This window comes from Oncorhynchus keta, unplaced genomic scaffold, assembly GCF_023373465.1.
Source record: "Oncorhynchus keta strain PuntledgeMale-10-30-2019 unplaced genomic scaffold, Oket_V2 Un_scaffold_14265_pilon_pilon, whole genome shotgun sequence".
In the NCBI taxonomy this organism is placed as follows: domain Eukaryota; kingdom Metazoa; phylum Chordata; class Actinopteri; order Salmoniformes; family Salmonidae; genus Oncorhynchus; species Oncorhynchus keta.
The window spans coordinates 172501-200000 of record NW_026290784.1 but is presented as its reverse complement, the minus strand read 5'-3'; the positions used below and the strand labels follow the sequence as shown (position 1 = coordinate 200000).

Here is a 27500-nt window from a genome sequence, read left to right as displayed (position 1 = left end):
TCTCTCCTCTGTCCCTCTCTCTCTCTCCTCTGTGTCCCTCTCTCTCTCTCTCCTCTGTGTCCCTCGCTCTCTCTCTCTCTCTCCTCTGTGTCCCTCGCTCTCTCTCTCCTCTGTCCCTCTCTCTCTCTCCTCTGTGTCCCTCTCTCTCTCTCTCCTCTGTGTCCCTCTCTCTCTCTCTCTCCTCTGTGTCCCTCGCTCTCTCTCTCCTCTGTCCCTCTCTCTCTCTCCTCTGTGTCCCTCTCTCTCTCTCTCCTCTGTGTCCCTCTCTCTCTCTCTCCTCTGTGTCCTCGCTCTCTCTCTCTCTCTCCTCTGTGTCTCCTCGTCTCTCTCTCTCTCCTCTGTCCCTCTCTCTCTCTCCTCTGTGTCCCTCTCTCTCTCTCTCTCCTCTGTGTCCCTCGCTCTCTCTCTCTCCTCTGTGTCCCTCTCTCTCTCTCTCCTCTGTGTCCCTCTCTCTCTCTCTCCTCTGTGTCCCTCTCTCTCTCTCTCTCCTCTGTGTCCTCGCTCTCTCTCTCCTCTGTGTCCCTCTCTCTCTCTCTCCTCTGTGTCCCTCGCTCTCTCTCTCCTCTGTGTCCCTCGCTCTCTCTCTCCTCTGTGTCCCTCGCTCTCTCTCTCCTCTGTGTCCCTCGCTCTCTCTCTCCTCTGTGTCCCTCGCTCTCTCTCTCCTCTGTGTCCCTCGCTCTCTCTGTCTCCTCTGTGTCCCTCGCTCTCTCTCTCCTCTGTCCCTCTCTCTCTCTCCTCTGTGTCCCTCGCTCTCTCTCTCTCCTCTGTGTCCCTCGCTCTCTCTCTCTCCTCTGTCCCGCTCTCTCTCTCCTCTGTGTCCCTCGCTCTCTCTCTCCTCTGTGTCCCTCGCTCTCTCTCTCCTCTGTGTCCCTCGCTCTCTCTCTCCTCTGTGTCCCTCGCTCTCTCTCCTCTGTGTCCCTCGCTCTCTCTCTCCTCTGTGTCCCTCTCTCTCTCTCTCCTCTGTGTCCCTCGCTCTCTCTCTCCTCTGTGTCCCTCGCTCTCTCTCTCCTCTGTGTCCCTCGCTCTCTCTCTCCTCTGTGTCCCTCGCTCTCTCTCTCCTCTGTGTCCCTCGCTCTCTCTCTCCCCTGTGTCCCTCGCGCTCTCTCTCCTCTGTGTCCCTCGCGCTCTCTCTCCTCTGTGTCCCTCGCGCTCTCTCTCCTCTGTGTCCCTCGCTCTCTCTCTCTCCTCTGTGTCCCTCGCGCTCTCTCTCCTCTGTGTCCCTCGCTCTCTCTCTCTCCTCTGTGTCCCTCGCTCTCTCTCTCTCCTCTGTGTCCCTCGCTCTCTGTCTCTCCCCCCATAGCCCACCATGTTGAAGAAGACTCTCCAGTGTCTAGAAGGGATCCACCTGTCCCAGTCTGGTTCTCTGTTGATGCTCTACGTGGACAAACTGCTGAACACTCCTTTCAGAGTCCTGGCTCGTATGGTTGATACTCTGGCCTGCAGGAGGGTGGAAATGCTGCTGGCTGAGACACTACAGGTAGATATGGATATGGAACCAGCTGAACATGTTCTCTGTGCCTCTATAGAACAGTTTAGTCCAGCTGAACATGTTCTCTGTTCTTCTATAGAACAGTTTAGTCCAGCTGAACATGTTCTCTCTATGTTCCTCTATAGAACAGTTTAGTCCAGCTGAACATGTTCTCTCTGTTCCTCTATAGAACAGTTTAGTCCAGCTGAACATGTTCTCTCTCTGTTCCTCTATAGAACAGTTTAGTCCAGCTGAACATGTTCTCTCTCTGTTCCTCTATAGAACAGTTTAGTCCAGCTGAACATGTTCTCTCTCTGTTCCTCTATAGACCAGTTTAGTCCAGCTGAACATGTTCTCTCTCTGTTCCTCTATAGAACAGTTTAGTCCAGCTGAACATGTTCTCTCTCTCTGTTCCTCTGTAGAACAGTTTAGTCCAGCTGCCTGTGGAGGAACTGGACAGAATCCAGGAATACCTTCAGATCAGTGGACTTGCTCAACGGTAACAATACTCCTCCCTCCTCCTCTCCTCTCTTCTCTTCTTCTCTCTCTTCTCCTCCCCTCCTCTTCTCTCCTTTTCTCTTCTCACTCTTCTATTCTCCTTCTATCCTCTCCTCCTCCTCTCCTCTCTTCTTCTCTCTCTTCTCGTCCCCTCCTATTTTCTCCTTTTCTCCTCTCCTCTCCTCCTTCTCCTCTCCTCTCCTCTCCTCTCCTCTCCTCTCCTCTCCTCTCTTCTCTTCTCTTCTCTTCTCTTCTCTTCTCTTCTCTTCTCTTCTCTTCTCTTCTCTTCTCCCCTCCTCTCAGGGGTGTCCTGTATATATAGAGTATGAAGGGGTGTCCTCATTCTGCTGTATATATAGTGTATGAAGGGGTGTCCTCATTCTGCTGTATATATAGTGTATGAAGGGGTGTCCTGTATATATAGAGTATGAAGGGGTGTCCTGTATATATATAGAGTATGAAGGGGTGTCCTGTATATATAGAGTATGAAGGGGTGTCCTGTATATATAGAGTATGAAGGGGTGTCCTCATTCTGCTGTATATATAGTGTATGAAGGGGTGTCCTGTATATATAGAGTATGAAGGGGTGTCCTGTATATATAGTGTATGAAGGGGTGTCCTCATTCTGCTGTATATATAGTGTATGAAGGGGTCTCCTGTATATATAGAGTATGAAGGGGTGTCCTGTATATATATAGAGTATGAAGGGGTGTCCTGTATATATAGTGTATGAAGGGGTGTCCTCATTCTGCTGTATATATAGTGTATGAAGGGGTGTCCTGTATATATAGAGTATGAAGGGGTGTCCTGTATATATATAGAGTATGAAGGGGTGTCCTGTATATATAGTGTATGAAGGGGTGTCCTCATTCTGCTGTATATATAGTGTATGAAGGGGTGTCCTGTATATATAGAGTATGAAGGGGTGTCCTGTATATATATAGAGTATGAAGGGGTGTCCTGTATATATAGAGTATGAAGGGGTGTCCTGTATATATAGAGTATGAAGGGGTGTCCTGTATATATAGAGTATGAAGGGGTGTCCTGTATATATATAGAGTATGAAGGGGTGTCCTGTATATATAGAGTATGAAGGGGTGTCCTGTATATATAGAGTATGAAGGGGTGTGCTGTATATATAGAGTATGAAGGGGTGTCCTGTATATATAGAGTATGAAGGGGTGTCCTGTATATATAGTGGATGAAGGGGTGTCCTGTATATATAGAGTATGAAGGGGTGTCCTGTATATATAGAGTATGAAGGGGTGTCCTGTATATATAGAGTATGAAGGGGTGTCCTGTATATATATAGAGTATGAAGGGGTGTCCTGTATATATATAGTGTATGAAGGGGTGTCCTGTATATATAGAGTATGAAGGGGTGTCCTGTATATATATAGTGTATGAAGGGGTGTCCTGTATATATAGAGTATGAAGGGGTGTCCTGTATATATAGAGTATGAAGGGGTGTCCTGTATATATAGAGTATGAAGGGGTGTCCTGTATATATAGAGTATGAAGGGGTGTCCTGTATATATAGAGTATGAAGGGGTGTCCTGTATATATAGAGTATGAAGGGGTGTCCTGTATATATATAGAGTATGAAGGGGTGTCCTGTATATATATAGTGTATGAAGGGGTGTCCTGTATATATAGAGTATGAAGGGGTGTCCTGTGTATATATATAGTGTATGAAGGGGTGTCCTGTATATATAGAGTATAAAGGGGTGTCCTGTATATATAGAGTATGAAGGGGTGTCCTGTATATATAGAGTATGAAGGGGTGTCCTGTATATATAGTGTATGAAGGGGTGTCCTGTATATATAGTGTATGAAGGGGTGTCCTGTATATATAGAGTATGAAGGGGTGTCCTGTATATATATAGAGTATGAAGGGGTGTCCTGTATATATATAGTGTATGAAGGGGTGTCCTGTATATATAGAGTATGAAGGGGTTTCCTGTATATATATAGTGTATGAAGGGGTGTCCTGTATATATAGAGTATGAAGGGATGTCCTGTATATATATAGAGTATGAAGGGATGTCCTGTATATATAGAGTATGAAGGGGTGTCCTGTATATATATAGTGTATGAAGGGGTGTCCTGTATATATATAGAGTATGAAGGGGTGTCCTGTATATATAGAGTATGAAGGGGTGTCCTGTATATATAGAGTATGAAGGGGTGTCCTGTATATATAGAGTATGAAGGGGTGTCCTGTATATATAGAGTATGAAGGGGTGTCCTGTATATATAGTGTATGAAGGGGTGTCCTGTATATATAGTGTATGAAGGGGTGTCCTGTATATATAGAGTATGAAGGGGTGTCCTGTATATATAGAGTATGAAGGGGTGTCCTGTATATATAGAGTATGAAGGGGTGTCCTGTATATATAGAGTATGAAGGGGTGTCCTGTATATATAGAGTATGAAGGGGTGTCCTGTATATATAGAGTATGAAGGGGTGTCCTGTATATATAGTGTATGAAGGGGTGTCCTGTATATATAGTGTATGAAGGGGTGTCCTGTATATATAGAGTATGAAGGGGTGTCCTGTATATATATAGAGTATGAAGGGGTGTCCTGTATATATATAGTGTATGAAGGGGTGTCCTGTATATATAGAGTATGAAGGGGTGTCCTGTATATATATAGTGTATGAAGGGGTGTCCTGTATATATAGAGTATGAAGGGATGTCCTGTATATATAGAGTATGAAGGGATGTCCTGTATATATAGAGTATGAAGGGGTGTCCTGTATATATATAGTGTATGAAGGGGTGTCCTGTATATATATAGAGTATGAAGGGGTGTCCTGTATATATAGAGTATGAAGGGGTGTCCTGTATATATAGAGTATGAAGGGGTGTCCTGTATATATAGAGTATGAAGGGGTGTCCTGTATATATAGAGTATGAAGGGGTGTCCTGTATATATAGTGTATGAAGGGGTGTCCTGTATATATAGTGTATGAAGGGGTGTCCTGTATATATAGAGTATGAAGGGGTGTCCTGTATATATATAGAGTATGAAGGGGTGTCCTGTATATATATAGTGTATGAAGGGGTGTCCTGTATATATAGAGTATGAAGGGGTGTCCTGTATATATATAGTGTATGAAGGGGTGTCCTGTATATATAGAGTATGAAGGGATGTCCTGTATGTATATAGAGTATGAAGGGGTGTCCTGTATATATAGTGTATGAAGGGGTGTCCTGTATATATAGAGTATGAAGGGGTGTCCTGTATATATAGAGTATGAAGGGGTGTCCTGTATATATAGAGTATGAAGGGGTGTCCTGTATATATAGAGTATGAAGGGGTGTCCTGTATATATAGAGTATGAAGGGGTGTCCTGTATATATAGAGTATGAAGGGGTGTCCTGTATATATAGAGTATGAAGGGGTGTCCTGTATATATAGAGTATGAAGGGGTGTCCTGTATATATAGTGTATGAAGGGGTGTCATTCGGCTGTGTTCATCGGTCATTATATCCTTTTCACAAGCTACTTTCCTAACGAGATTTATACCACAACAAGCTGGTGATGTTGTGTGATGTCATTTCCTGCCTCTTGTTGCTAGGCACCAGAGGTTCTACTCCCTGCTGGACAGGTTCCGAGCCACCGTTGCCGAGGACACCAACAGCCCCTCCCCTCCTGTGACATCACACCCCCTGGATGGGGAACCGCCACCTGCCCCTGAACTAGTCAAGGCTGACAAGGTGTGTGTGTTTTATAAAACGTGTGTTTCATATTCAACGTGTGTGTGTGTCTTGTACTAACTGTGTGTGTGTGTGTGTGTCTTGTACTAACTGTGTGTGTGTGTGTGTCTTGTACTAACTGTGTGTGTTTGTCTTTTTCCAGGAGTGGTATGTTGCCTTGGTGATGTCCCAGTGCTGTCTCCGTGGTGACGGGTCGTTCCTGGAGACAACGGAACTCCTGACCAAACTACCTCCTGACGACCTCTCTACCATCATGACCTGCAAGGTAACACACGCGCGCACACACACGCTCACACACACACACACATGCTCACACACACACACATGCTCACACACACACACTGACCTCTCTCTCTCCACCAGGACTTCAACCTGTCTCTCCTCTGTCCGTGTCTGAGTCTGGGGGTTCAGAGGTTAACCCGGGGTCAGGGGTCGCTGCTATTGGAGACGGCCCTGGCCGTGACCCTGGATCATCTGAGCGGGGTCACACAGCTACTTCCTGTTCCACACCATTCCTTCCTGCCGCCGGTCAAACCTGACCCTGCCGAGCCCTACTGGGACAAACTGGCTGTCGTCTATGGTAAGAGTAACTCGGAAGGTCGTTGGTTCAAATCCTGGGTGGATCTGGCAACTAAAAGCCTTTCTGTTCGTCAGATTGAGTCTTTTAGACCTGGCCAGATTGTCCCATTCTGCTACATTACACTGTGATGTTATCTGATTAAAGTGAGGATGTGGAGCTGGCCAGATTGTCCCATTCTGCTACATTACACTGTGATGTTACCTGATTAAAGTGAGGATGTGGAGCTGGCCAGATTGTCCCATTCTGCTACATTACACTGTGATGTTATCTGATTAAAGTGAGGATGTGGACCTGGCCAGATTGTCCCATTCTGCTACATTACACTGTGATGTTACCTGATTAAAGTGAGGATGTGGAGCTGGCCAGATTGTCCCATTCTGCTACATTACACTGTGATGTTACCTGATTAAACTGAGGATGTGGAGCTGGCCAGATTGTCCCATTCTGCTACATTACACTGTGATGTTACCTGATTAAACTGAGGATGTGGAGCTGGCCAGATTGTCCCATTCTGCTACATTACACTGTGATGTTACCTGATTAAACTGAGGATGTGGACCTGGCCAGATTGTCCCATTCTGCTACATTACACTGTGATGTTATCTGATTAAAGTGAGGATGTGGACCTGGCCAGATTGTCCCATTCTGCTACATTACACTGTGATGTTATCTGATTAAACTGAGGATGTGGAGCTGGCCAGATTGTCCCATTCTGCTACATTACACTGTGATGTTACCTGATTAAACTGAGGATGTGGAGCTGGCCAGATTGTCCCATTCTGCTACATTACACTGTGATGTTACCTGATTAAAGTGAGGATGTGGACCTGGCCAGATTGTCCCATTCTGCTACATTACACTGTGATGTTACCTGATTAAAGTGAGGATGTGGAGCTGGCCAGATTGTCCCATTCTGCTACATTACACTGTGATGTTACCTGATTAAACTGAGGATGTGGAGCTGGCCAGATTGTCCCATTCTGCTACATTACACTGTGATGTTACCTGATTAAACTGAGGATGTGGAGCTGGCCAGATTGTCCCATTCTGCTACATTACACTGTGGTGTTACCTGATTAAACTGAGGATGTGGACCTGGCCAGATTGTCCCATTCTGCTACATTACACTGTGATGTTATCTGATTAAAGTGAGGATGTGGAGCTGGCCAGATTGTCCCATTCTGCTACATTACACTGTGATGTTATCTGATTAAAGTGAGGATGTGGAGCTGGCCAGATTGTCCCATTCTGCTACATTACACTGTGATGTTATCTGATTAAAGTGAGGATGTGGAGCTGGCCAGATTGTCCCATTCTGCTACATTACACTGTGATGTTACCTGATTAAACTGAGGATGTGGAGCTGGCCAGATTGTCCCATTCTGCTACATTACACTGTGATGTTACCTGATTAAAGTGAGGATGTGGAGCTGGCCAGATTGTCCCATTCTGCCATTTAGCTGGCGAGGCCACGTCAGCCAACTACCAGCACAGGCAGTGTACCCCCCCTGTCAATTATTATGTTGTTCTCTATGTGGAGCAGGGCTCTACCCAATCTATGTAGAGCTGTCTCAGTAGCTGCTGTGTGTGTATTCTAGGTGGAGCAGGGCTCTACCCGCTCTATGTAGAGCTGTCTCAGTAGCTGCTGTGTGTGTATTCTAGGTGGAGCAGGGCTCTACCCGCTCTATGTAGAGCTGTCTCAGTAGCTGCTGTGTGTGTATTCTAGGTGGAGCAGGGCTCTACCCGCTCTATGTAGAGCTGTCTCAGTATCTGCTGTGTGTGTATTCTAGGTGAGTCTGGACTCTACCCACGGGTGATGTCTCTGTGTAGAGCGCTGTCTCAGTATCTGCTGTGTGTGGGTCAGCTTCCTTCCCCTCTGCAAATCCCTGAAGACAAACAACATCTCATCACCACCTTCACCACCATGGCAACCGAGGTAAGAAGTTTATAATCCCTGACCTCTAACCTTTGACCCTATCCCTGGCCAATGAGGCCTGGCTCAGTCGGCTTTCCATGTATATTTTTAAAATTAATTTTAGGGAAAAGTTTGAATGTATAAACGTCTATAAGCAGATATAGAGTATGTAGAAGAGATAATGGACCAGATATAGAGTATGTAGAAGAGATAATGGACCAGATATATAGTATGTAGAAGAGATAATGGACCAGATATAGAGTATGTAGAAGAGATAATGGACCAGATATAGAGTATGTAGAAGAGATAATGGACCAGATATAGAGTATGTAGAATAGATAATGGACCAGATATATAGTATGTAGAATAGATAATGGACCAGATATATAGTATGTAGAAGAGATAATGGACCAGATATAGAGTATGTAGAAGAGATAATGGACCAGATATATAGTATGTAGAAGAGATAATGGACCAGATATATAGTATGTAGAAGAGATAATGGACCAGATATATAGTATGTAGAAGAGATAATGGACCAGATATATAGTATGTAGAAGAGATAATGGACCAGATATAGAGTATGTAGAAGAGATAATGGACCAGATATAGAGTATGTAGAAGAGATAATGGACCAGATATATAGTATGTAGAAGAGATAATGGACCAGATATAGAGTATGTAGAAGAGATAATGGACCAGATATATCTCTCTCTCCAGTTGGTGGTCTGGCGTGTTCTCCAGGACAGTGTTCCTCTGAGTGTTTAAGCCCCGTTTTCATCCAGAATAAACCCTGCTTCATGGTCTCTCTCTCTCTCTCTCTCTCTCTCCAGTTGGTGGTCTGGCGTGTTCTCCAGGACAGTGTTCCTCGGAGTGTTGACCTGCAGGGGGCGCTGTCCTGTCTGTGTCTGGCCCTGCAACAGCCCTGTGTCTGGAACACACTGTCTACAGCCCCGTACAAAACACACACCTGCTCTGTCATACACTGTCTCCGACTACTCATCACTGCAGGTGTGTGAAGGAGAGAGGGAATGAACCTGGCCACAATTAGTGGTTTTGCATGTGGTGTGACCGTGACTAAACCTTAATTATAAACTGGGAGGTTTGAGCCCTGAATGCTGATTGGCTGACAGCCGTGGTATATAAGACCGTATACCACGGGTATGATAAAACATGTCTTTTTACTGCTCTAATTACGTTGGTAACCAGTTTATTATAGCAATAAGGCAACCTCAGGGAGTTTGTGGAATATTGCTAGTATACCACGGTTAAGGGCTGTATCCAGGCACTCCGCGGTGCGTCGTGCTGGGGCGGCAGGGTAGCCTAGTGGTTAGTGTTGGACTAGTAACCGGAAGGTTCAAATCCCCGAGCTCACAAGGTACAAATCTGTCGTTCTGCCCCTGAACAGGCAGTTAACCCACTGTTCCTAGGCCGTCATTGAAAATAAGAATTTGTTCTTAACTGACTTGCCTGGTTAAATAAAGGTAAAAAAGAAGAGCCCTTAGCTGTGGTATATTGGCCATATACCCCACCCCCTCTGGCCATATACCCCACCCCTGTGGCCTTATACCCCACCCCTGTGGCCATATACCCCACCCCCTGTGGCCATATACCCCACCCCTGTGGCCATATACCCCACCCCCTGTGGCCATATACCCCACCCCCTCTGGCCATATACCCCACCCCCTCTGGCCATATACCCCACCCCCTCTGGCCATATACCCCACCCCCTCTGGCCATATACCCCACCCCCTCTGGCCTTATACCCCACCCCCTCTGGCCTTATACCCCACCCCCTCTGGCCATATACCCCACCCCCTCTGGCCTTATACCCCACCCCCTCTGGCCATATACCCCACCCCCTCTGGCCATATACCACACCCCCTCTGGCCATATACCACACCCCCTCTGGCCATATACCACACCCCCTCTGGCCATATACCCCACCCCCTCTGGCCTTATACCCCACCCCCTCTGGCCTTATACCCCACCCCCTCTGGCCATATACCACACCCCCTCTGGCCATATACCACACCCCCTCTGGCCTTACTGCCTAAATGACTTCTAAAAGAACAGCCCTTAGCCGTGGTAGACTTCTAGGTTTTTAATAAATAAATAAAGTATTAAACTCCCTCTCTCTCTCCTCTCCTTTCCCTCCCTTTACCTCTCTCTCTCCTCTCCTTTCCCTCCCTTTACCTCTCTCTCTCCTTTCCCTCCCTTTACCTCTCTCTCTCCTTTCCCTCCCTTTACCTCTCTCTCTCCTCTCCTTTCCCTCCCTTTACCTCTCTCTCTCCTCTCCTTTCCCTCCCTTTACCTCTCTCTCCTCTCCTTTCCCTCCCTTTACCTCTCTCTCCTCTCCTTTCCCTCCCTTTACCTCTCTCTCCTCTCCTTTCCCTCCCTTTACCTCTCTCTCCTCTCCTTTCCCTCCCTTTACCTCTCTCTCCTCTCCTTTCCCTCCCTTTACCTCTCTCTCTCCTCTCCTTTCCCTCCCTTTACCTCTCTCTCTCCTCTCCTTTCCCTCCCTTTACCTCTCTCTCTCCTCTCCTTTCCCTCCCTTTACCTCTCTCTCTCCTCTCCTTTCCCTCCCTTTTACCTCTCTCTCTCCTCTCCTTTCCCTCCCTTTACCTCTCTCTCTCCTCTCCTTTCCCTCCCTTTTACCTCTCTCTCTCCTCTCCTTTCCCTCCCTTTACCTCTCTCTCTCCTCTCCTTTCCCTCCCTTTACCTCTCTCTCTCCTCTCCTTTCCCTCCCTTTACCTCTCTCTCTCCTCCCTCTCTCTCTCCTCTACCTCCCCCCCTTACCTCTCTCTTCTACCTCTCCCTTCCTTTGCCTCTCTCTTCTCTCCCTCCCTTTGCCTCTCTCTTCTCTCCCTCCCTTTGCCTGTCTCTTCTCTCCCTCCCTTTGCCTCTCTCTTCACTCCCTCCCTTTGCCTATCTCTCTCTCTCCTTTCCCTCTCTCTCTCCTTTCCCTCCCTCTCTCCTCTCTCCCCTCTCCTCTTCTCTCCTCTCCTCTCTCCCTCTCTCTCTCTCTCTCTCCTTTCCCTCCTTCTATCCTCTCCCTCTCTCCCCTCTCCTCTCCTCTCTCTCCCTCTCTCCCTCTCTCCCCTCTCCTCTCCTCTCCTCTCCTCTCCTCTCCTCTCCTCTCCTCTCCTCTCCTCTCTCTCCCCTCTCCTCTCCTCTCCTCTCCTCTCCTCTCTCTCCTCTCTCTCCCCCTCTCTCCTCCTCTCTCCTCTCCAGTGGCAGTAGGTCCAGGTGACCATCTCTTACATCCAGGGAAGAAGAGAACCACCGGGTCAGACAGTGATTCAGACCAGGTCCACTCTCCAAACACTGACAGTAAGTAATATAGTTGTTGTTGTGTTTCCATTATCATTTTAGTCCGTCACTCTCAGTGAGTTAGATCATGAGTTAGATTCACTCTCCATCACTCTCAGTGAGTTAGATCATGAGTTAGATTCACTCTCCGTCACTCTCAGTGAGTTAGATCATGAGTTAGATTCACTCTCCATCACTCTCAGTGAGTTAGATCATGAGTTAGATTCACTCTCCATCACTCTCAGTGAGTTAGATCATGAGTTAGATTCACTCTCCATCACTCTCAGTGAGTTAGATCATGAGTTAGATTCACTCTCCATCACTCTCAGTGACTTAGATCATGAGTTAGATTCACTCTCCATCACTCTCAGTGAGTTAGATCATGAGTTAGATTCACTCTCCATCACTCTCAGTGAGTTAGATCATGAGTTAGATTCACTCTCCATCACTCTCAGTGAGTTAGATCATGAGTTAGATTCACTCTCCATCACTCTCAGTGAGTTAGATCATGAGTTAGATTCACTCTCCATCACTCTCAGTGAGTTAGATTCACTCTCCATCACTCTCAGTGAGTTAGATCATGAGTTAGATCATGAGTTAGATTCACTCTCCATCACTCTCAGTGAGTTAGATCATGAGTTAGATTCACTCTCCGTCACTCTCAGTGAGTTAGATCATGAGTTAGATTCACTCTCCATCACTCTCAGTGAGTTAGATTCACTCTCCATCACTCTCAGTGAGTTAGATCATGAGTTAGATTCACTCTCCATCACTCTCAGTGAGTTAGATCATGAGTTAGATTCACTCTCCATCACTCTCAGTGAGTTAGATCATGAGTTAGATTCACTCTCCATCACTCTCAGTGAGTTAGATCATGAGTTAGATTCACTCTCCATCACTCTCAGTGAGTTAGATCATGTTTCATCACTGTTAAATCTTCTGACTCGTGGCTACTAATACAGTCTGTTAGCTTCCTGTGTTTTAATGTGCATTAGATGTGTTAAGTGGTATCTCTAATGTGTTATCTCTGTGTTATAGCTAATGTGTTATCTCTAATGTGTTATAGCTAATGTGTTATAGCTAATGTGTTATAGCTAATGTGTTATATCTGTGTTATATCTGTGCTATCTCTAATGTGCTATCTCTAATGTGTTATCTCTAATGTGTTATAGCTAATGTGTTATAGCTAATGTGTTATCTCTAATGTGTTATAGCTAATGTGTTATAGCTAATGTGTTATATCTGTGTTATATCTGTGCTATCTCTAATGGGTTATCTCTAATGGGTTATCTCTGTGTTATATCTAATGTGTTATAATGTGTTATAGCTAATGTGTTATCTCTAATGTGTTATAGCTAATGTGTTATAGCTAATGTGGTATCTCTAATGTGTTATAGCTAATGTGTTATAGCTAATGTGTTATCTGTGTTATATCTGTGCTATCTCTAATGGGTTATCTCTAATGGGTTATCTCTGTGTTATATCTAATGTGGTATAATGTGTTATAGCTAATGTGTTATCTCTAATGTGTTATCTCTAACGTGTTATCTCTGTGTTATATCTAATGTGTTATCTCTAATGTGTTATCTCTGTGTTATATCTAATGTGTTATCTCTAATGTGTTATAATGTGTTATAGCTAATGTGTTATAGCTAATGTGTTATCTCTAATGTGTTACATCTGTGCTATCTCTAATGTGCTATATCTAATGTGTTATATCTAATGTGTTATAGCTAATGTGTTATAGCTAATGTGTTATCTCTAATGTGTTATAGCTAATGTGTTATCTCTGTGTTATATCTAATGTGTTGTAGCTAATGTGTTATCTCTAATGTGTTATATCTGTGTTATCTCTAATGGGTTATCTCTAATGGGTTATCTCTAATGTGTTATCTCTAATGTGTTATAGCTAATGTGTTATAGCTAATGTGTTATCTCTAATGTGTTATAGCTAATGTGTTATAGCTAATGTGTTATATCTGTGCTATCTCTAATGGGTTATCTCTAATGGGTTATCTCTGTGTTATATCTAATGTGTTATAATGTGTTATAGCTAATGTGTTATCTCTAATGTGTTATCTCTAACGTGTTATCTCTGTGTTATATCTAATGTGTTATCTCTAATGTGTTATCTCTGTGTTATATCTAATGTGTTATCTCTAATGTGTTATAATGTGTTATAGCTAATGTGTTATAGCTAATGTGTTATCTCTAATGTGTTATATCTGTGTTATATCTGTGCTATCTCTAATGTACTATAGCTAATGTGTTATAGCTAATGTGTTATCTCTAATGTGTTATCTCTAATGTGTTATAGCTAATGTGTTATCTCTGTGTTATATCTAATGTGTTGTAGCTAATGTGTTATCTCTAATGTGTTATATCTGTGTTATATCTGTGCTATCTCTAATGGGTTATCTCTAATGGGTTATCTCTAATGGGTTATCTCTAATGTGTTATAGCTAATGTGTTATAGCTAATGTGTTATCTCTAATGTGTTATATCTGTGCTATCTCTAATGGGTTATCTCTAATGGGTTATCTAATGGATTATCTCTAATGTGATATCTCTAATGTGCTATCTCTAATGTGTTATAGCTGTGTTATCTCTAATGTGCTATCTCTAATGTGTAATCTCTGTGTTATCTCTGTGTTATCTCGAATGTGTTATCTCGAATGTGTTATCTCGAATGTGTTATCTCGAATGTGGTATCTCTAATGTGGTATCTCGAATGTGATATCTCTAATGTGGTATATCTGTTTTATCTCTGTGTTATCTCTAATGTGGTATCTCTGTGCTATCTCTAATGTGTTATATCTGTTTTATCTCTGTGTTATCTCTGTTATCTCTAATGTGCTATCTCTAATGTGTTATATCTGTTTTATCTCTGTGTTATCTCTAATGTGCTATCTCTAATGTGTTATATCTGTTTTATCTCTGTGCTATCTCTAATGTGGTATCTCTAATGTGTTATATCAGTTTTTATCTCTGTGCTATCTCTGTGTTATCTCTAATGTGGTATCTCTAATGTGTTAGTGTGTTATCTCTGATGTGTTATTTCTAATGTGCTATCTCTAATGTGCTATCTCTAATGTGTTATCTCTAATGTGTAATCTCTGTGTTATCTTTGAGTTATCTCTGATGTGTTATAGCTAATGTGTTATAGCTAATGAGTAATCTCTAATGTGCTATCTCTAATGTGTTATCTCTAATGTGTTATCTCTAATGTGTTATCTCTAATGTGCTATCTCTAATGTGTTATAGCTAATGTGTTATAGCTAATGAGTAATCTCTAATGTGTTATCTCTAATGTGTTATAGCTAATGTGCTATCTCTAATGTGCTATCTCTAATGTGCTATCTCTAATGTGTTATCTCTAATGTGTTATAGCTAATGTGTTATAGCTAATGAGTAATCTCTAATGTGCTATTTCTAATGTGTTATCTCTAATGTGTTATCTCTAATGTGTAATCTTTGTGTTATCTCTGATGTGTTATCTATACTGTGTTATCTCTAATGTGTTATAGCTAATGTGTTATAGCTAATGAGTAATCTCTAATGTGCTATCTCTAATGTGTTATCTCTAATGTGCTATCTCTAATGTGTTATCTCTAATGTGTAATCTTTGTGTTATCTCTGATGTGCTATCTCTAATGTGTTATCTCTAATGTGTTATAGCTAATGTGTTATAGCTAATGAGTAATCTCTAATGTGCTATCTCTAATGTGTTATCTCTAATGTGTTATCTCTAATGTGTTATAGCTAATGTGTTATACCTAATGAGTAATCTCTAATGTGCTATCTCTAATGTGTTATCTCTAATGTGTTATCTCTAATGTGTTATAGCTAATGTGTTATAGCTAATGAGTAATCTCTAATGTGCTATCTCTAATGTGTTATCTCTAATGTGCTATCTCTAATGTGTTATAGCTAATGAGTAATCTCTAATGTGCTATCTCTAATGTGTTATCTCTAATGTGTTATCTCTAATGTGTTATAGCTAATGTGTTATAGCTAATGAGTAATCTCTAATGTGCTATCTCTAATGTGTTATCTCTAATGTGTTATAGCTAATGTGTTATCTCTAATGTGTTATAGCTAATGTGCTATCTCTAATGTGTTATCTCTAATGTGTTATCTCTAATGTGTGTGTTCCAGACGTGTGTGAGCGACAGTCGTGTGAGATCATGGCTGAGCTGGTGGAAGGTCTCCAGAGCGTTCTGTCTCTGGGTCACCATAGAAACAGCGGAATCCCAGCTTTCCTCACGCCGATGCTCCGAAACATCATCATCAGTCTGTCCAGACTACCGCTGGTCAACAGCTACACTAGAGTCCCTCCCCTGGTCAGTCACTGGTCAACAGCTACACTAGAGTCCCCCCCCTGGTCAGTCACTGGTCAACAGCTACACTAGAGTCCCTCCCCTGGTCAGTCACTGGTCAACAGCTACACTAGAGTCCCCCTGGTCAGTCACTGGTCAACAGCTACACTAGAGTCCCTCCCCTGGTCAGTCACTGGTCAACAGCTACACTAGAGTCCCTCCCCTGGTCAGTCACTGGTCAACAGCTACACTAGAGTCCCCCCTGGTCAGTCACTGGTCAACAGCTACACTAGAGTCCCTCCCCTGGTCAGTCACTGGTCAACAGCTACACTAGAGTCCCCCCTGGTCAGTCACTGGTCAACAGCTACACTAGAGTCCCTCCCCTGGTCAGTCACTGGTCAACAGCTACACTAGAGTCCCTCCCCTGGTCAGTCACTGGTCAACAGCTACACTAGAGTCCCCCTGGTCAGTCACTGGTCAACAGCTACACTAGAGTCCCTCCCCTGGTCAGTCACTGGTCAACAGCTACACTAGAGTCCCTCCCCTGGTCAGTCACTGGTCAACAGCTACACTAGAGTCCCTCCCCTGGTCAGTCACTGGTCAACAGCTACACTAGAGTCCCTCCCCTGGTCAGTCACTGGTCAACAGCTACACTAGAGTCCCTCCCCTGGTCAGTCACTGGTCAACAGCTACACTAGAGTCCCCCCTGGTCAGTCACTGGTCAACAGCTACACTAGAGTCCCTCCCTGGTCAGTCACTGGTCAACAGCTACACTAGAGTCCCCCCCCTGGTCAGTCACTGGTCAACAGCTACACTAGAGTCCCTCCCCTGGTCAGTCACTGGACAACAGCTACACTAGAGTCCCTCCCCTGGTCAGTCACTGGTCAACAGCTACACTAGAGTCCCTCCCCTGGTCAGTCACTGGTCAACAGCTACACTAGAGTCCCCCTGGTCAGTCACTGGTCAACAGCTACACTAGAGTCCCTCCCCTGGTCAGTCACTGGTCAACAGCTACACTAGAGTCCCCCCTGGTCAGTCACTGCTCAACAGCTACACTAGAGTCCTCCCCCTGGTCAGTCACTGCTCAACAGCTACACTAGAGTCCCTCCCCTGGTCAGTCACTGGTCAACAGCTACACTAGAGTCCCTCCCCTGGTCAGTCACTGGTCAACAGCTACACTAGAGTCCCCCTGGTCAGTCACTGGTCAACAGCTACACTAGAGTTCCCCCTGGTCAGTCACTGGTCAACAGCTACACTAGAGTCCCCCCTGGTCAGTCACTGCTCAACAGCTACACTAGAGTCCCCCTGGTCAGTCACTGGTCAACAGCTACACTAGAGTCCCCCCTGGTCAGTCACTGGTCAACAGCTACACTGGAGTCCACCCCCCCTGGCTGGTCCCCTGTAACGTGTCTGTGGTGTGTGTAACCTCTAGGTGTGGAAGCTGGGCTGGTCCCCTGTAACCTCTAGGTGAGGAAGCTGGGCTGGTCCCCTGTAACCTCTAGGTGTGGAAGCTGGGCTGGTCCCCTGTAACGTGTCTGTGTGTAACCTCTAGGTGAGGAAGCTGGGCTGGTCCCCTGTAACCAACCTCTAGGTGTGGAAGCTGGGCTGGTCCCCTGTAACGTGTCTGTGTGTAACCTCTAGGTGAGGAAGCTGGGCTGGTCCCCTGTAACGTGTCTGTGTGTAACCTCTAGGTGAGGAAGCTGGGCTGGTCCCCTGTAACCAACCTCTAGGTGTGGAAGCTGGGCTGGTCCCCTGTAACGTGTCTCTGTGTAACCTCTAGGTGAGGAAGCTGGGCTGGTCCCCTGTAACCTCTAGGTGTGGAAGCTGGGCTGGTCCCCTGTAACGTGTCTGTGTGTAACCTCTAGGTGAGGAAGCTGGGCTAGTCCCCTGTAACCTCTAGGTGAGGAAGCTGGGCTGGTCCCCTGTATCCTCTAGGTGAGGAAGCTGGGCTGGTCCCCTGTAACCAACCTCTAGGTGTGGAAGCTGGGCTGGTCCCCTGTAACGTGTCTCTGTGTAACCTCTAGGTGAGGAAGCTGGGCTGGTCCCCTGTAACCTCTAGGTGTGGAAGCTGGGCTGGTCCCCTGTAACGTGTCTGTGTGTAACCTCTAGGTGAGGAAGCTGGGCTGGTCCCCTGTAACGTGTCTGTGTGTAACCTCTAGGTGTGGAAGCTGGGCTGGTCCCCTGTAACCTCTAGGTGAGGAAGCTGGGCTGCTCCCCTGTAACGTGTCTGTGTGTAACCTCTAGGTGAGGAAGCTGGGCTGGTCCCCTGTAACGTGTCTGTGTGTAACCTCTAGGTGTGGAAGCTGGGCTGGTCCCCTGTAACCTCTAGGTGAGGAAGCTGGGCTGGTCCCCTGTAACCTCTAGGTGAGGAAGCTGGGCTGGTCCCCTGTAACGTGTCTGTGTGTAACCTCTAGGTGTGGAAGCTGGGCTGGTCCCCTGTAACGTGTCTGTGTGTAACCTCTAGGTGTGGAAGCTGGGCTGGTCCCCTGTAACCTCTAGGTGAGGAAGCTGGGCTGGTCCCCTGTAACCTCTAGGTGAGGAAGCTGGGCTGGTCCCCTGTAACGTGTCTGTGTGTAACCTCTAGGTGTGGAAGCTGGGCTGGTCCCCTGTAACGTGTCTGTGTGTAACCTCTAGGTGTGGAAGCTGGGCTGGTCCCCTGTAACCTCTAGGTGAGGAAGCTGGGCTGGTCCCCTGTAACCTCTAGGTGTGGAAGCTGGGCTGGTCCCCTGTAACGTGTCTGTGTGTAACCTCTAGGTGAGGAAGCTGGGCTGGTCCCCTGTAACGTGTCTCTGTGTGTAACCTCTAGGTGAGGAAGCTGGGCTGCTCCCCTGTAACGTGTCTGTGTGTAACCTCTAGGTGAGGAAGCTGGGCTGGTCCCCTGTAACGTGTCTGTGTGTAACCTCTAGGTGTGGAAGCTGGGCTGGTCCCCTGTAACCTCTAGGTGTGGAAGCTGGGCTGGTCCCCTGTAACGTGTCTGTGTGTAACCTCTAGGTGAGGAAGCTGGGCTGGTCCCCTGTAACCTCTAGGTGAGGAAGCTGGGCTGGTCCCCTGTAACCTCTAGGTGTGGAAGCTGGGCTGGTCCCCTGTAACGTGTCTGTGTGTAACCTCTAGGTGAGGAAGCTGGGCTGGTCCCCTGTAACGTGTCTGTGTGTAACCTCTAGGTGTGGAAGCTGGGCTGGTCCCCTGTAACGTGTCTGTGTGTAACCTCTAGGTGAGGAAGCTGGGCTGGTCCCCTGTAACCTCTATCTGAGGAAGCTGGGCTGGTCCCTGTAACCTCTAGGTGTGGAAGCTGGGCTGGTCCCTGTAACCTCTAGGTGTGGAAGCTGGGCTGGTCCCTGTAACCTCTAGGTGTGGAAGCTGGGCTGGTCCCTGTAACCTCTAGGTGTGGAATCTGGGCTGGTCCCTGTAACCTCTAGGTGTGGAAGCTGGGCTGCTCCCCTGTAACCTCTAGGTGAGGAAGCTGGGCTGGTCCCCTGTAACATGTCTGTGTGTAACCTCTAGGTGAGGAAGCTGGGCTGGTCCCCTGTAACCTCTAGGTGTGGAAGCTGGGCTGGTCCCCTGTAACGTGTCTGTGTGTAACCTCTAGGTGTGGAAGCTGGGCTGGTCCCCTGTAACCTATAGGTGTGGAAGCTGGGCTGGTCCCCTGTAACGTGTCTGTGTGTAACCTCTAGGTGTGGAAGCTGGGCTGGTCCCCTGTAACCTCTAGGTGAGGAAGCTGGGCTGGTCCCCTGTAACGTGTCTGTGTGTAACCTCTAGGTGAGGAAGCTGGGCTGGTCCCCTGTAACCTCTAGGTGAGGAAGCTGGGCTGGTCCCCTGTAACCTCTATCTGAGGAAGCTGGGCTGGTCCCCTGTAACGTGTCTGTGTGTAACCTCTAGGTGAGGAAGCTGGGCTGGTCCCCTGTAAACCTCTAGGTGAGGAAGCTGGGCTGGTCCCCTGTAACCTCTAGGTGAGGAAGCTGGGCTGGTCCCCTGTAACGTGTCTGTGTGTAACCTCTAGGTGAGGAAGCTGGGCTGGTCCCCTGTAACGTGTCTGTGTGTAACCTCTAGGTGAGGAAGTTGGGCTGGTCCCCTGTAACCTCTATCTGAGGAAGCTGGGCTGGTCCCTGTAACCTCTAGGTGTGGAAGCTGGGCTGGTCCCTGTAACCTCTAGGTGAGGAAGCTGGGCTGGTCCCTTGTAACCTCTAGGTGAGGAAGCTGGGCTGGTCCCCTGTAACCTCTATCTGAGGAAGCTGGGCTGGTCCCCTGTAACGTGTCTGTGTGTAACCTCTAGGTGAGGAAGCTGGGCTGGTCCCCTGTAAACCTCTAGGTGAGGAAGCTGGGCTGGTCCCCTGTAACCTCTAGGTGAGGAAGCTGGGCTGGTCCCCTGTAACGTGTCTGTGTGTAACCTCTAGGTGAGGAAGCTGGGCTGGTCCCCTGTAACGTGTCTGTGTGTAACCTCTAGGTGAGGAAGCTGGGCTGGTCCCCTGTAACCTCTATCTGAGGAAGCTGGGCTGGTCCCTGTAACCTCTAGGTGTGGAAGCTGGGCTGGTCCCTGTAACCTCTAGGTGTGGAAGCTGGGCTGGTCCCTGTAACCTCTAGGTGTGGAAGCTGGGCTGGTCCCTGTAACCTCTAGGTGTGGAAGCTGGGCTGCTCCCCTGTAACCTCTAGGTGAGGAAGCTGGGCTGGTCCCCTGTAACATGTCTGTGTGTAACCTCTAGGTGAGGAAGCTGGGCTGGTCCCCTGTAACCTCTAGGTGTGGAAGCTGGGCTGGTCCCCTGTAACGTGTCTGTGTGTAACCTCTAGGTGTGGAAGCTGGGCTGGTCCCCTGTAACCTATAGGTGTGGAAGCTGGGCTGGTCCCCTGTAACGTGTCTGTGTGTAACCTCTAGGTGTGGAAGCTGGGCTGGTCCCCTGTAACCTCTAGGTGAGGAAGCTGGGCTGGTCCCCTGTAACGTGTCTGTGTGTAACCTCTAGGTGAGGAAGCTGGGCTGGTCCCCTGTAACGTGTCTCTGTGTGTAACCTCTAGGTGTGGAAGCTGGGCTGGTCCCCTCGGCCGGGGGGAGAGTTCGGCACCACCCTTCCTGAGATCCCTGTAGAGTTCCTGCAGGAGAAGGACGTGTTCAGGGAGTTCCTCTATCGTATCAACACACTGGGTGAGAGGTCCAAGTGTTCATAACCTGCTATGTCATTGTTATAGAGGCCTATTCCACATCTACAGTCGACTGTTAGACTGATCCTTTAGGTTATAACCTGCTATGTCATTGTTATAGAGGCCTATTCCACATTACAGTCGACTGTTAGACTGATCCTTTAGGTTATAACCTGCTATGTCATTGTTATAGAGGCCTATTCCACATAGACTGTTAGACTGATCCTTGAGGTGTTTATAACCTGCTATGTCATTGTTATAGAGGCCTATTCCACATCTACAGTCGACTGTTAGACTGATCCTTTAGGTTATAACCTGCTATGTCATTGTTATAGAGGTCTATTCCACATCTACAGTCAACTGATAGACTGATCCTTTAGGTGTTCGTAACCTGCTATGTCATTGTTATAGAGGTCTATTCCACATCTACAGTCGACTGTTAGACTGATCCTTTAGGTTTATAACCTGCTATGTCATTGTTATAGAGGTCTATTCCACATCTACAGTCGACTGTTAGACTGATCCTTTAGGTGTTTATAACCTGCTATGTCATTGTTATAGAGGCCTATTCCACATCTACAGTCGACTGTTAGACTGATCCTTTAGGTTATAACCTGCTATGTCATTGTTATAGAGGTCTATTCCACATAGACTGTTAGACTGATCCTTGAGGTGTTACTAACCTGTAGTTTGAACATGTGTGGTATTCAGGCTGGAGCAGTAGGACCCAGTTTGAAGAGACCTGGGCCACACTGCTAGGAGTTCTGGTCACTCAACCCATCTCTATGGACCAGGAGGAGGAGAGAGAACAGGAGGTGCATACACCACACCACACCACACACGCACCTCTCTGTCTCTCTCTTTCTGTCTCTCTCTTTCTGTCTCTCTGTCTCTCTCTTTCTGTCTCTCTCTCTGTCTGTCTCTCATTTCAATTCAAGGGGTTTTATTGACATGGGAAACATATGTTAACATCGCCAAAATAATCGCTTACCTTTGATGATCTTCGGATGTTTGCACTCACGAGACTCCCAGTTACACAATTCGGTTGGCGCGTTTTGTTCAGTAATCCACAGGCTCGTGCAGGTCACAACGGGGCAGATGAAAATTCCAAATAGTATTAAGCAAAGTTCGTAGAAACATGTCAAACGTTTTTTTATAATCAATCCTCAAGTTGTTTTTACAATAAATAATCGATAATATTTCAACGGGACTTTTCAATAAGAGAGAAAGAAAAAGGTCTAGCTTCAGTGGCGTGCTCGCAAATCTGAGGACATCTGGCTATCCACTGACACGATCTGATCATTCTCGCTCATTTTTTCAGAATAAAAGCCTGAAACTATGTCTAAAGACTGTTCACACCTTGTGGAAGCCACTGGGAAAGGAATCTGGTTGATATCCCTTTAAATGGAGGATGGGCTTGCAATGGAAAAGAGTAGGTTCAGAAAAACAGCTCTTCCTGGATGGATTTTCCTCAGGTTTTCGCCTGCAATGTCAGTTCTGTTATACTCACAGACAATATTTTTTGACAGTTTTGGAAACTTTAGAGAGTTTTCTATCCTAATCTGCCAATTCTATGCATATTCTAGTTTCTGGGCCTGAGAAATAGGCAGTTTACTTTGGGCATGTTTTTCATCCAAACGTCAAAATACTGCCCCTTGGCCTAAAGAGGTTTTGTTGGATTTACAATGGTTTTTGTCTCTCTGTCGCTCGATTTTCTCTCTCTCTCTCTCTCTCTCTCTCTCTCTCTCTCTCTCTCTCTCTCTCTCTCTCTGTCTCTCTGTCTCTCTGTCTCTCTGTCTCTGTGTCTCTGTCTCTCTCTGTCTTTCTTGTGTGTTGAACAGGAGGACTTGGAGCGTACCCAGTTGAATGTGTTAGCAGTCCAGGCCATCACGTCTCTGGTTCTGAGTTCCATGACTCTCCCTACTGCCGGAAACCCTACTGTCTCCTGTCTGGAACAACAGCCGAGAAACAAGACCCTTAAAGTCCTGGACACACGGTACACACACACTCTGGGTTCTGGTCTCGGGGCTCTGGGTTCTGGTCACACGGTACACACACACTGGGTTCTGGTCTCTGGGTTCTAGTCTCTGGGTTCTGGACACACGGTACACACACACGCTGGGCTCTGGGTTCTGGACTATGGGTTCTGAACTATGGGTTCTGGTCTCTGGGTTCTGGTCTCTGGGTTCTGGGCTCTGGGTTCTGGTCTCTGGGTTCTGGACTCTGGGTTCTGGGCTCTGGTCTCTTGGTTCTGGTCTATGGGTTCTGGGCTCTGGGTGCTGGGCTCTGGGTGCTGGGCTCTGGGTTCTGGGCTCTGGGTGCTGGGCTCTGTCTGTAAATCTGACGCAATTATCAGGCTACCCCATTATACACACCCACACCAAGCAACAAAAGCCTAAAATACCACAGACTTCAGATTGTGTCACTTTGTAGAATGGCTTTTCCTCTCATACTATATTCATACTGACAGGAGAACTAGTTATTCCTGACATTGCGGTGGTCTGGTCTTCCCGTCAGGTTTGGCAGGAAGTTGTCAGTGATCAGAGGAGCCGTGGAGAGAGAGATCCAGGCCATGGTGTCGAAGAGAGACAACGTACACACACACCACCCCTACCACACCTGGGACCCTGTCCCCTCCCTGTCTGCTGTCTCACCAGGTAACACACCTGGTACCCTGTTCCCTCCCTGTCTGCTGTCTCACCAGGTAACACACCTGGTACCCTGTCCCCTCCCTGTCTGCTGTCTCACCAGGTAACACACCTGGTACCCTGTCCCCTCCCTGTCTGACCAGGTAACACACCTGGTACCCTGTTCCCTCCCTGTCTGCTGTCTCACCAGGTAACACACCTGGTACCCTGTTCCCTCCCTGTCTGCTGTCTCACCAGGTAACACACCTGGTACCCTGTCCCCTCCCTGTCTGCTGTCTCACCAGGTAACACACCTGGTACCCTGTTCCCTCCCTGTCTGACCAGGTAACACACCTGGTACCCTGTCCCCTCCCTGTCTGACCAGGTAACACACCTGGTACCCTGTTCCCTCCCTGTCTGCTGTCTCACCAGGTAACACACCTGGGACCCTGTCCCCTCCCTGTCTGCTGTCTCACCAGGTAACACACCTGGTACCCTGTCCCCTCCCTGTCTGCTGTCTCACCAGGTAACACACCTGGTACCCTGTTCCCTCCCTGTCTGACCAGGTAACACACCTGGTACCCTGTCCCCTCCCTGTCTGCTGTCTCACCAGGTAACACACCTGGTACCCTGTCCCCTCCCTGTCTGACCAGGTAACACACCTGGTACCCTGTCCCCTCCTTGTCTGCTGTCTCACCAGGTAACACACCTGGTACCCTGTCCCCTCTGTCTCACCAGGTAACACACCTGGTACCCTGTCCCCTCCCTGTCTCACCAGGTAACACACCTGGTACCCGGTCCCCTCCCTGTCTCACCAGGTAACACACCTGGTCCCCTCCCTGTCTCACCAGGTAACACACCCGGTCCCCTCCCTGTCTCGCCAGGTAACACACCCGGTCCCCTCCCTGTCTCACCAGGTAACACACCCGGTCCCCTCCCTGTCTCACCAGGTAACACACCTGGTACCCCGGTCCCCTCCCTGTCTCACCAGGTAACACACCCGGTCCCCTCCCTGTCTCACCAGGTAACCACCCGTCCCCCCCTGTCTCACCAGGTAACACACCTGGTACCCTGTCCCCCTCCCTGTCTCACCAGGTAACACACCCGGTCCCCTCCCTGTCTCGCCAGGTAACACACCCGGTCCCTCCCTGTCTCACCAGGTAACACACCTGGTCCCTCCCTGTCTCACCAGGTAACACACCCGGTCCCCCCCTGTCTCACCAGGTAACACACCTGGTCCCCTCCCTGTCTCACCAGGTAACACACCTGGTCCCTCCCTGTCTCACCAGGTAACACACCTGGTCCCCTCCCTGTCTCACCAGGTAACACACCTGGTCCCTCCCTGTCTCACCAGGTAACACACCTGGTACCCGGTCCCCTCCCTGTCTCACCAGGTAACACACCTGGTCCTCCCCTGTCTCACCAGGTAACACACCTGGTCCCCTCCCTGTCTCACCAGGTAACACACCTGGTCCCCTCCCTGTCTCACCAGGTAACACACCTGGTCCCCTCCCTGTCTCACCAGGTAACACACCTGGTCCCCCCCTCCCTGTCTCACCAGGTAACACACCTGGTCCCCCCTGTCTCACCAGGTAACACACCTGGTCCCCTCCCTGTCTCACCAGGTAACACACCTGGTCCCCCCCTCCCTGTCTCACCAGGTAACACACCTGGTACCCTGTCCCCTCCCTGTCTCACCAGGTAACACACCTGGTCCCCTCCCTGTCTCACCAGGTAACACACCTGGTCCTGGTCCCCCTCCCTGTCTCACCAGGTAACACACCTGGTCCCCTCCCTGTCTCACCAGGTAACACACCTGGTCCCTCCCCTGTCTCACCAGGTAACACACCCGGTCCCTCCCTGCTGTCTCACCAGGTAACACACCTGGTCCCCCCTGTCTCACCAGGTAACCACCTGGTTCCCTCCTGTCTCGCCAGGTAACACACCTGGTCCCCTCCCTGTCTCACCAGGTAACACACCCGGTCCCCTCCCTGTCTCACCAGGTAACACACCTGGTCCCTCCCTGTCTCACCAGGTAACACACCTGGTCCCTCCCTGTCTCACCAGGTAACACACCTGGTCCCTCCCTGTCTCACCAGGTAACACACCCGGTCCCTCCCTGTCTCACCAGGTAACACACCTGGTCCCCTCCCTGTCTCACCAGGTAACACACCTGGTCCCTCCCCCTGTCTCACCAGGTAACACACCTGGTCCCCCCTGTCTCACCAGGTAACACACCTGGTCCCCCCTGTCTCACCAGGTAACACACCCGGTCCCCTCCCTGTCTCACCAGGTAACACACCCGGTCCCCTCCCTGTCTCACCAGGTAACACACCCGGTCCCCTCCCTGTCTCACCAGGTAACACACCCGGTCCCCTCCCTGTCTCACCAGGTAACACACCCGGTCCCCTCCCTGTCTCACCAGGTAACACACCCGGTCCCCTCCCTGTCTCACCAGGTAACACACCCGGTCCCCTCCCTGTCTCACCAGGTAACACACCCGGTCCCCTCCCTGTCTCACCAGGTAACACACCTGGTCCCCTCCCTGTCTCACCAGGTAACACACCTGGTCCCCCCTGTCTCACCAGGTAACACACCTGGTCCCTGTCCCCTCCCTGTCTCACCAGGTAACACACCTGGTCCCCTCCCTGTCTCACCAGGTAACACACCCGGTCCCCTCCCTGTCTCACCAGGTAACACACCCGGTCCCTCCCTGTCTCACCAGGTAACACACCCTGGTCCCTCCCTGTCTCACCAGGTAACACACCTGTCCCCTCCCTGTCTCACCAGGTAACACACCTGGGACCATCCAGCTGTCCAGGTAACAGAGGTCCTCCCTGTCTCACCAGGTAACACACCTGGTCCCTCTGTGTCTCACCAGGTACACTGATCAGCCTGAGAAACTCCTGTCTCACCAGGTAACACACCTGGTCCCTCCCTGTCTGGACCAGGTAACACACCTGGTCCCTCCCTGTCTCACCAGGTAACACACCTGGTCCCTCCCCTCCCTGTCTCACCAGGTAACACACCCGGTCCCTCCCCTGTCTCACCAGGTAACACACCTGGTCCCCTCCCTGTCTCACCAGGTAACACACCAGGTCCCCTCCCTGTCTCACCAGGTAACACACCTGGTCCCCTCCCTGTCTCACCAGGTAACACACCTGGTCCCGGAGAGAGTCTCACCAGGTAACACACCTGGTCCCCTCCCTGTCTCACCAGGTAACACACCTGGTCCCTCCCTGTCTCACCAGGTAACACACCTGGTCCCCCCCTGTCTCACCAGGTAACACACCTGGTCCCCTCCCCTGTCTCACCAGGTAACACACCTGGTCCCCTCCCTGTCTCACCAGGTAACACACCTGGTCCCCTCCCTGTCTCACCAGGTAACACACCTGGTCCCCTCCCTGTCTCACCAGGTAACACACCTGGTCCCCTCCCTGTCTCACCAGGTAACACACCTGGTCCCCTCCCTGTCTCGCCAGGTAACACACCCGGTCCCCTCCCTGTCTCACCAGGTAACACACCTGGTCCCCTCCCTGTCTCACCAGGTAACACACCCGGTCCCCTCCCTGTCTCGCCAGGTAGACCTAGTTGTTTCTAGTCGTGTCATCCAGGGGTCAGATCCATTCAGCTGTGCAGGGTTCAGAGGTCCTCGTGGATCCTAGTAATTGATGAACCGTGTGTTTCTCTGTGTGTCTCAGCAGGTACACTGATCAGCCATGAGAAACTCCTGCTGCAGATCAACACAGAGAGAGAGATGGGAAACATGGACTACAAACTGGGACAGGTAGGATGGAGAGAGAGAGATGGACTACAAACTGGGACAGGTAGGATGGACTACTCTAACTCCAGGTAGGATGGAAGGATGGACTGGACTAAAACTGGGACAGGTAGGATGGAAGGAGAGAGAGATGGGTCTCATGGACTAC

General features: G+C 48.5%; 1 protein-coding gene and 2 long non-coding RNA genes across 4 annotated transcripts in view; 2 read left to right on the top strand and 1 right to left on the bottom strand.

Moving 5' to 3' along the window:
• The window catches only part of LOC118382335 (huntingtin-like), a 53800-nt gene that overhangs the window by 3586 nt on the left and 22714 nt on the right, over positions 1-27500 (top strand). Inside the window, 14 exon segments of the mRNA XM_052513919.1 lie at positions 1301-1477; positions 1891-1967; positions 5553-5691; positions 5834-5956; positions 6055-6271; positions 8062-8207; positions 9020-9197; positions 11421-11519; positions 15657-15841; positions 20822-20948; positions 21656-21759; positions 22786-22940; positions 23462-23601; positions 27273-27358. Coding sequence (XP_052369879.1) covers positions 1301-1477; positions 1891-1967; positions 5553-5691; positions 5834-5956; positions 6055-6271; positions 8062-8207; positions 9020-9197; positions 11421-11519; positions 15657-15841; positions 20822-20948; positions 21656-21759; positions 22786-22940; positions 23462-23601; positions 27273-27358 — 1953 coding nt within the window.
• LOC127927460 (uncharacterized) lies at positions 6411-7762 on the bottom strand. Its single transcript, XR_008127589.1, has 3 exons — positions 7612-7762; positions 7009-7075; positions 6411-6606 (listed from the first exon to the last, which is right to left on the bottom strand). It is a non-coding gene; the product is annotated as an uncharacterized LOC127927460 (long non-coding RNA).
• On the top strand, positions 18153-20113 carry LOC127927459 (uncharacterized). Of its 2 annotated transcripts, none has more exons than XR_008127588.1 (3): positions 18153-18231; positions 18809-18843; positions 19968-20113. It is a non-coding gene; the product is annotated as an uncharacterized LOC127927459 (long non-coding RNA). The 2 variants fall into 2 exon arrangements; XR_008127587.1 differs by lacking the exon at positions 18153-18231 and adding an exon at positions 18323-18401.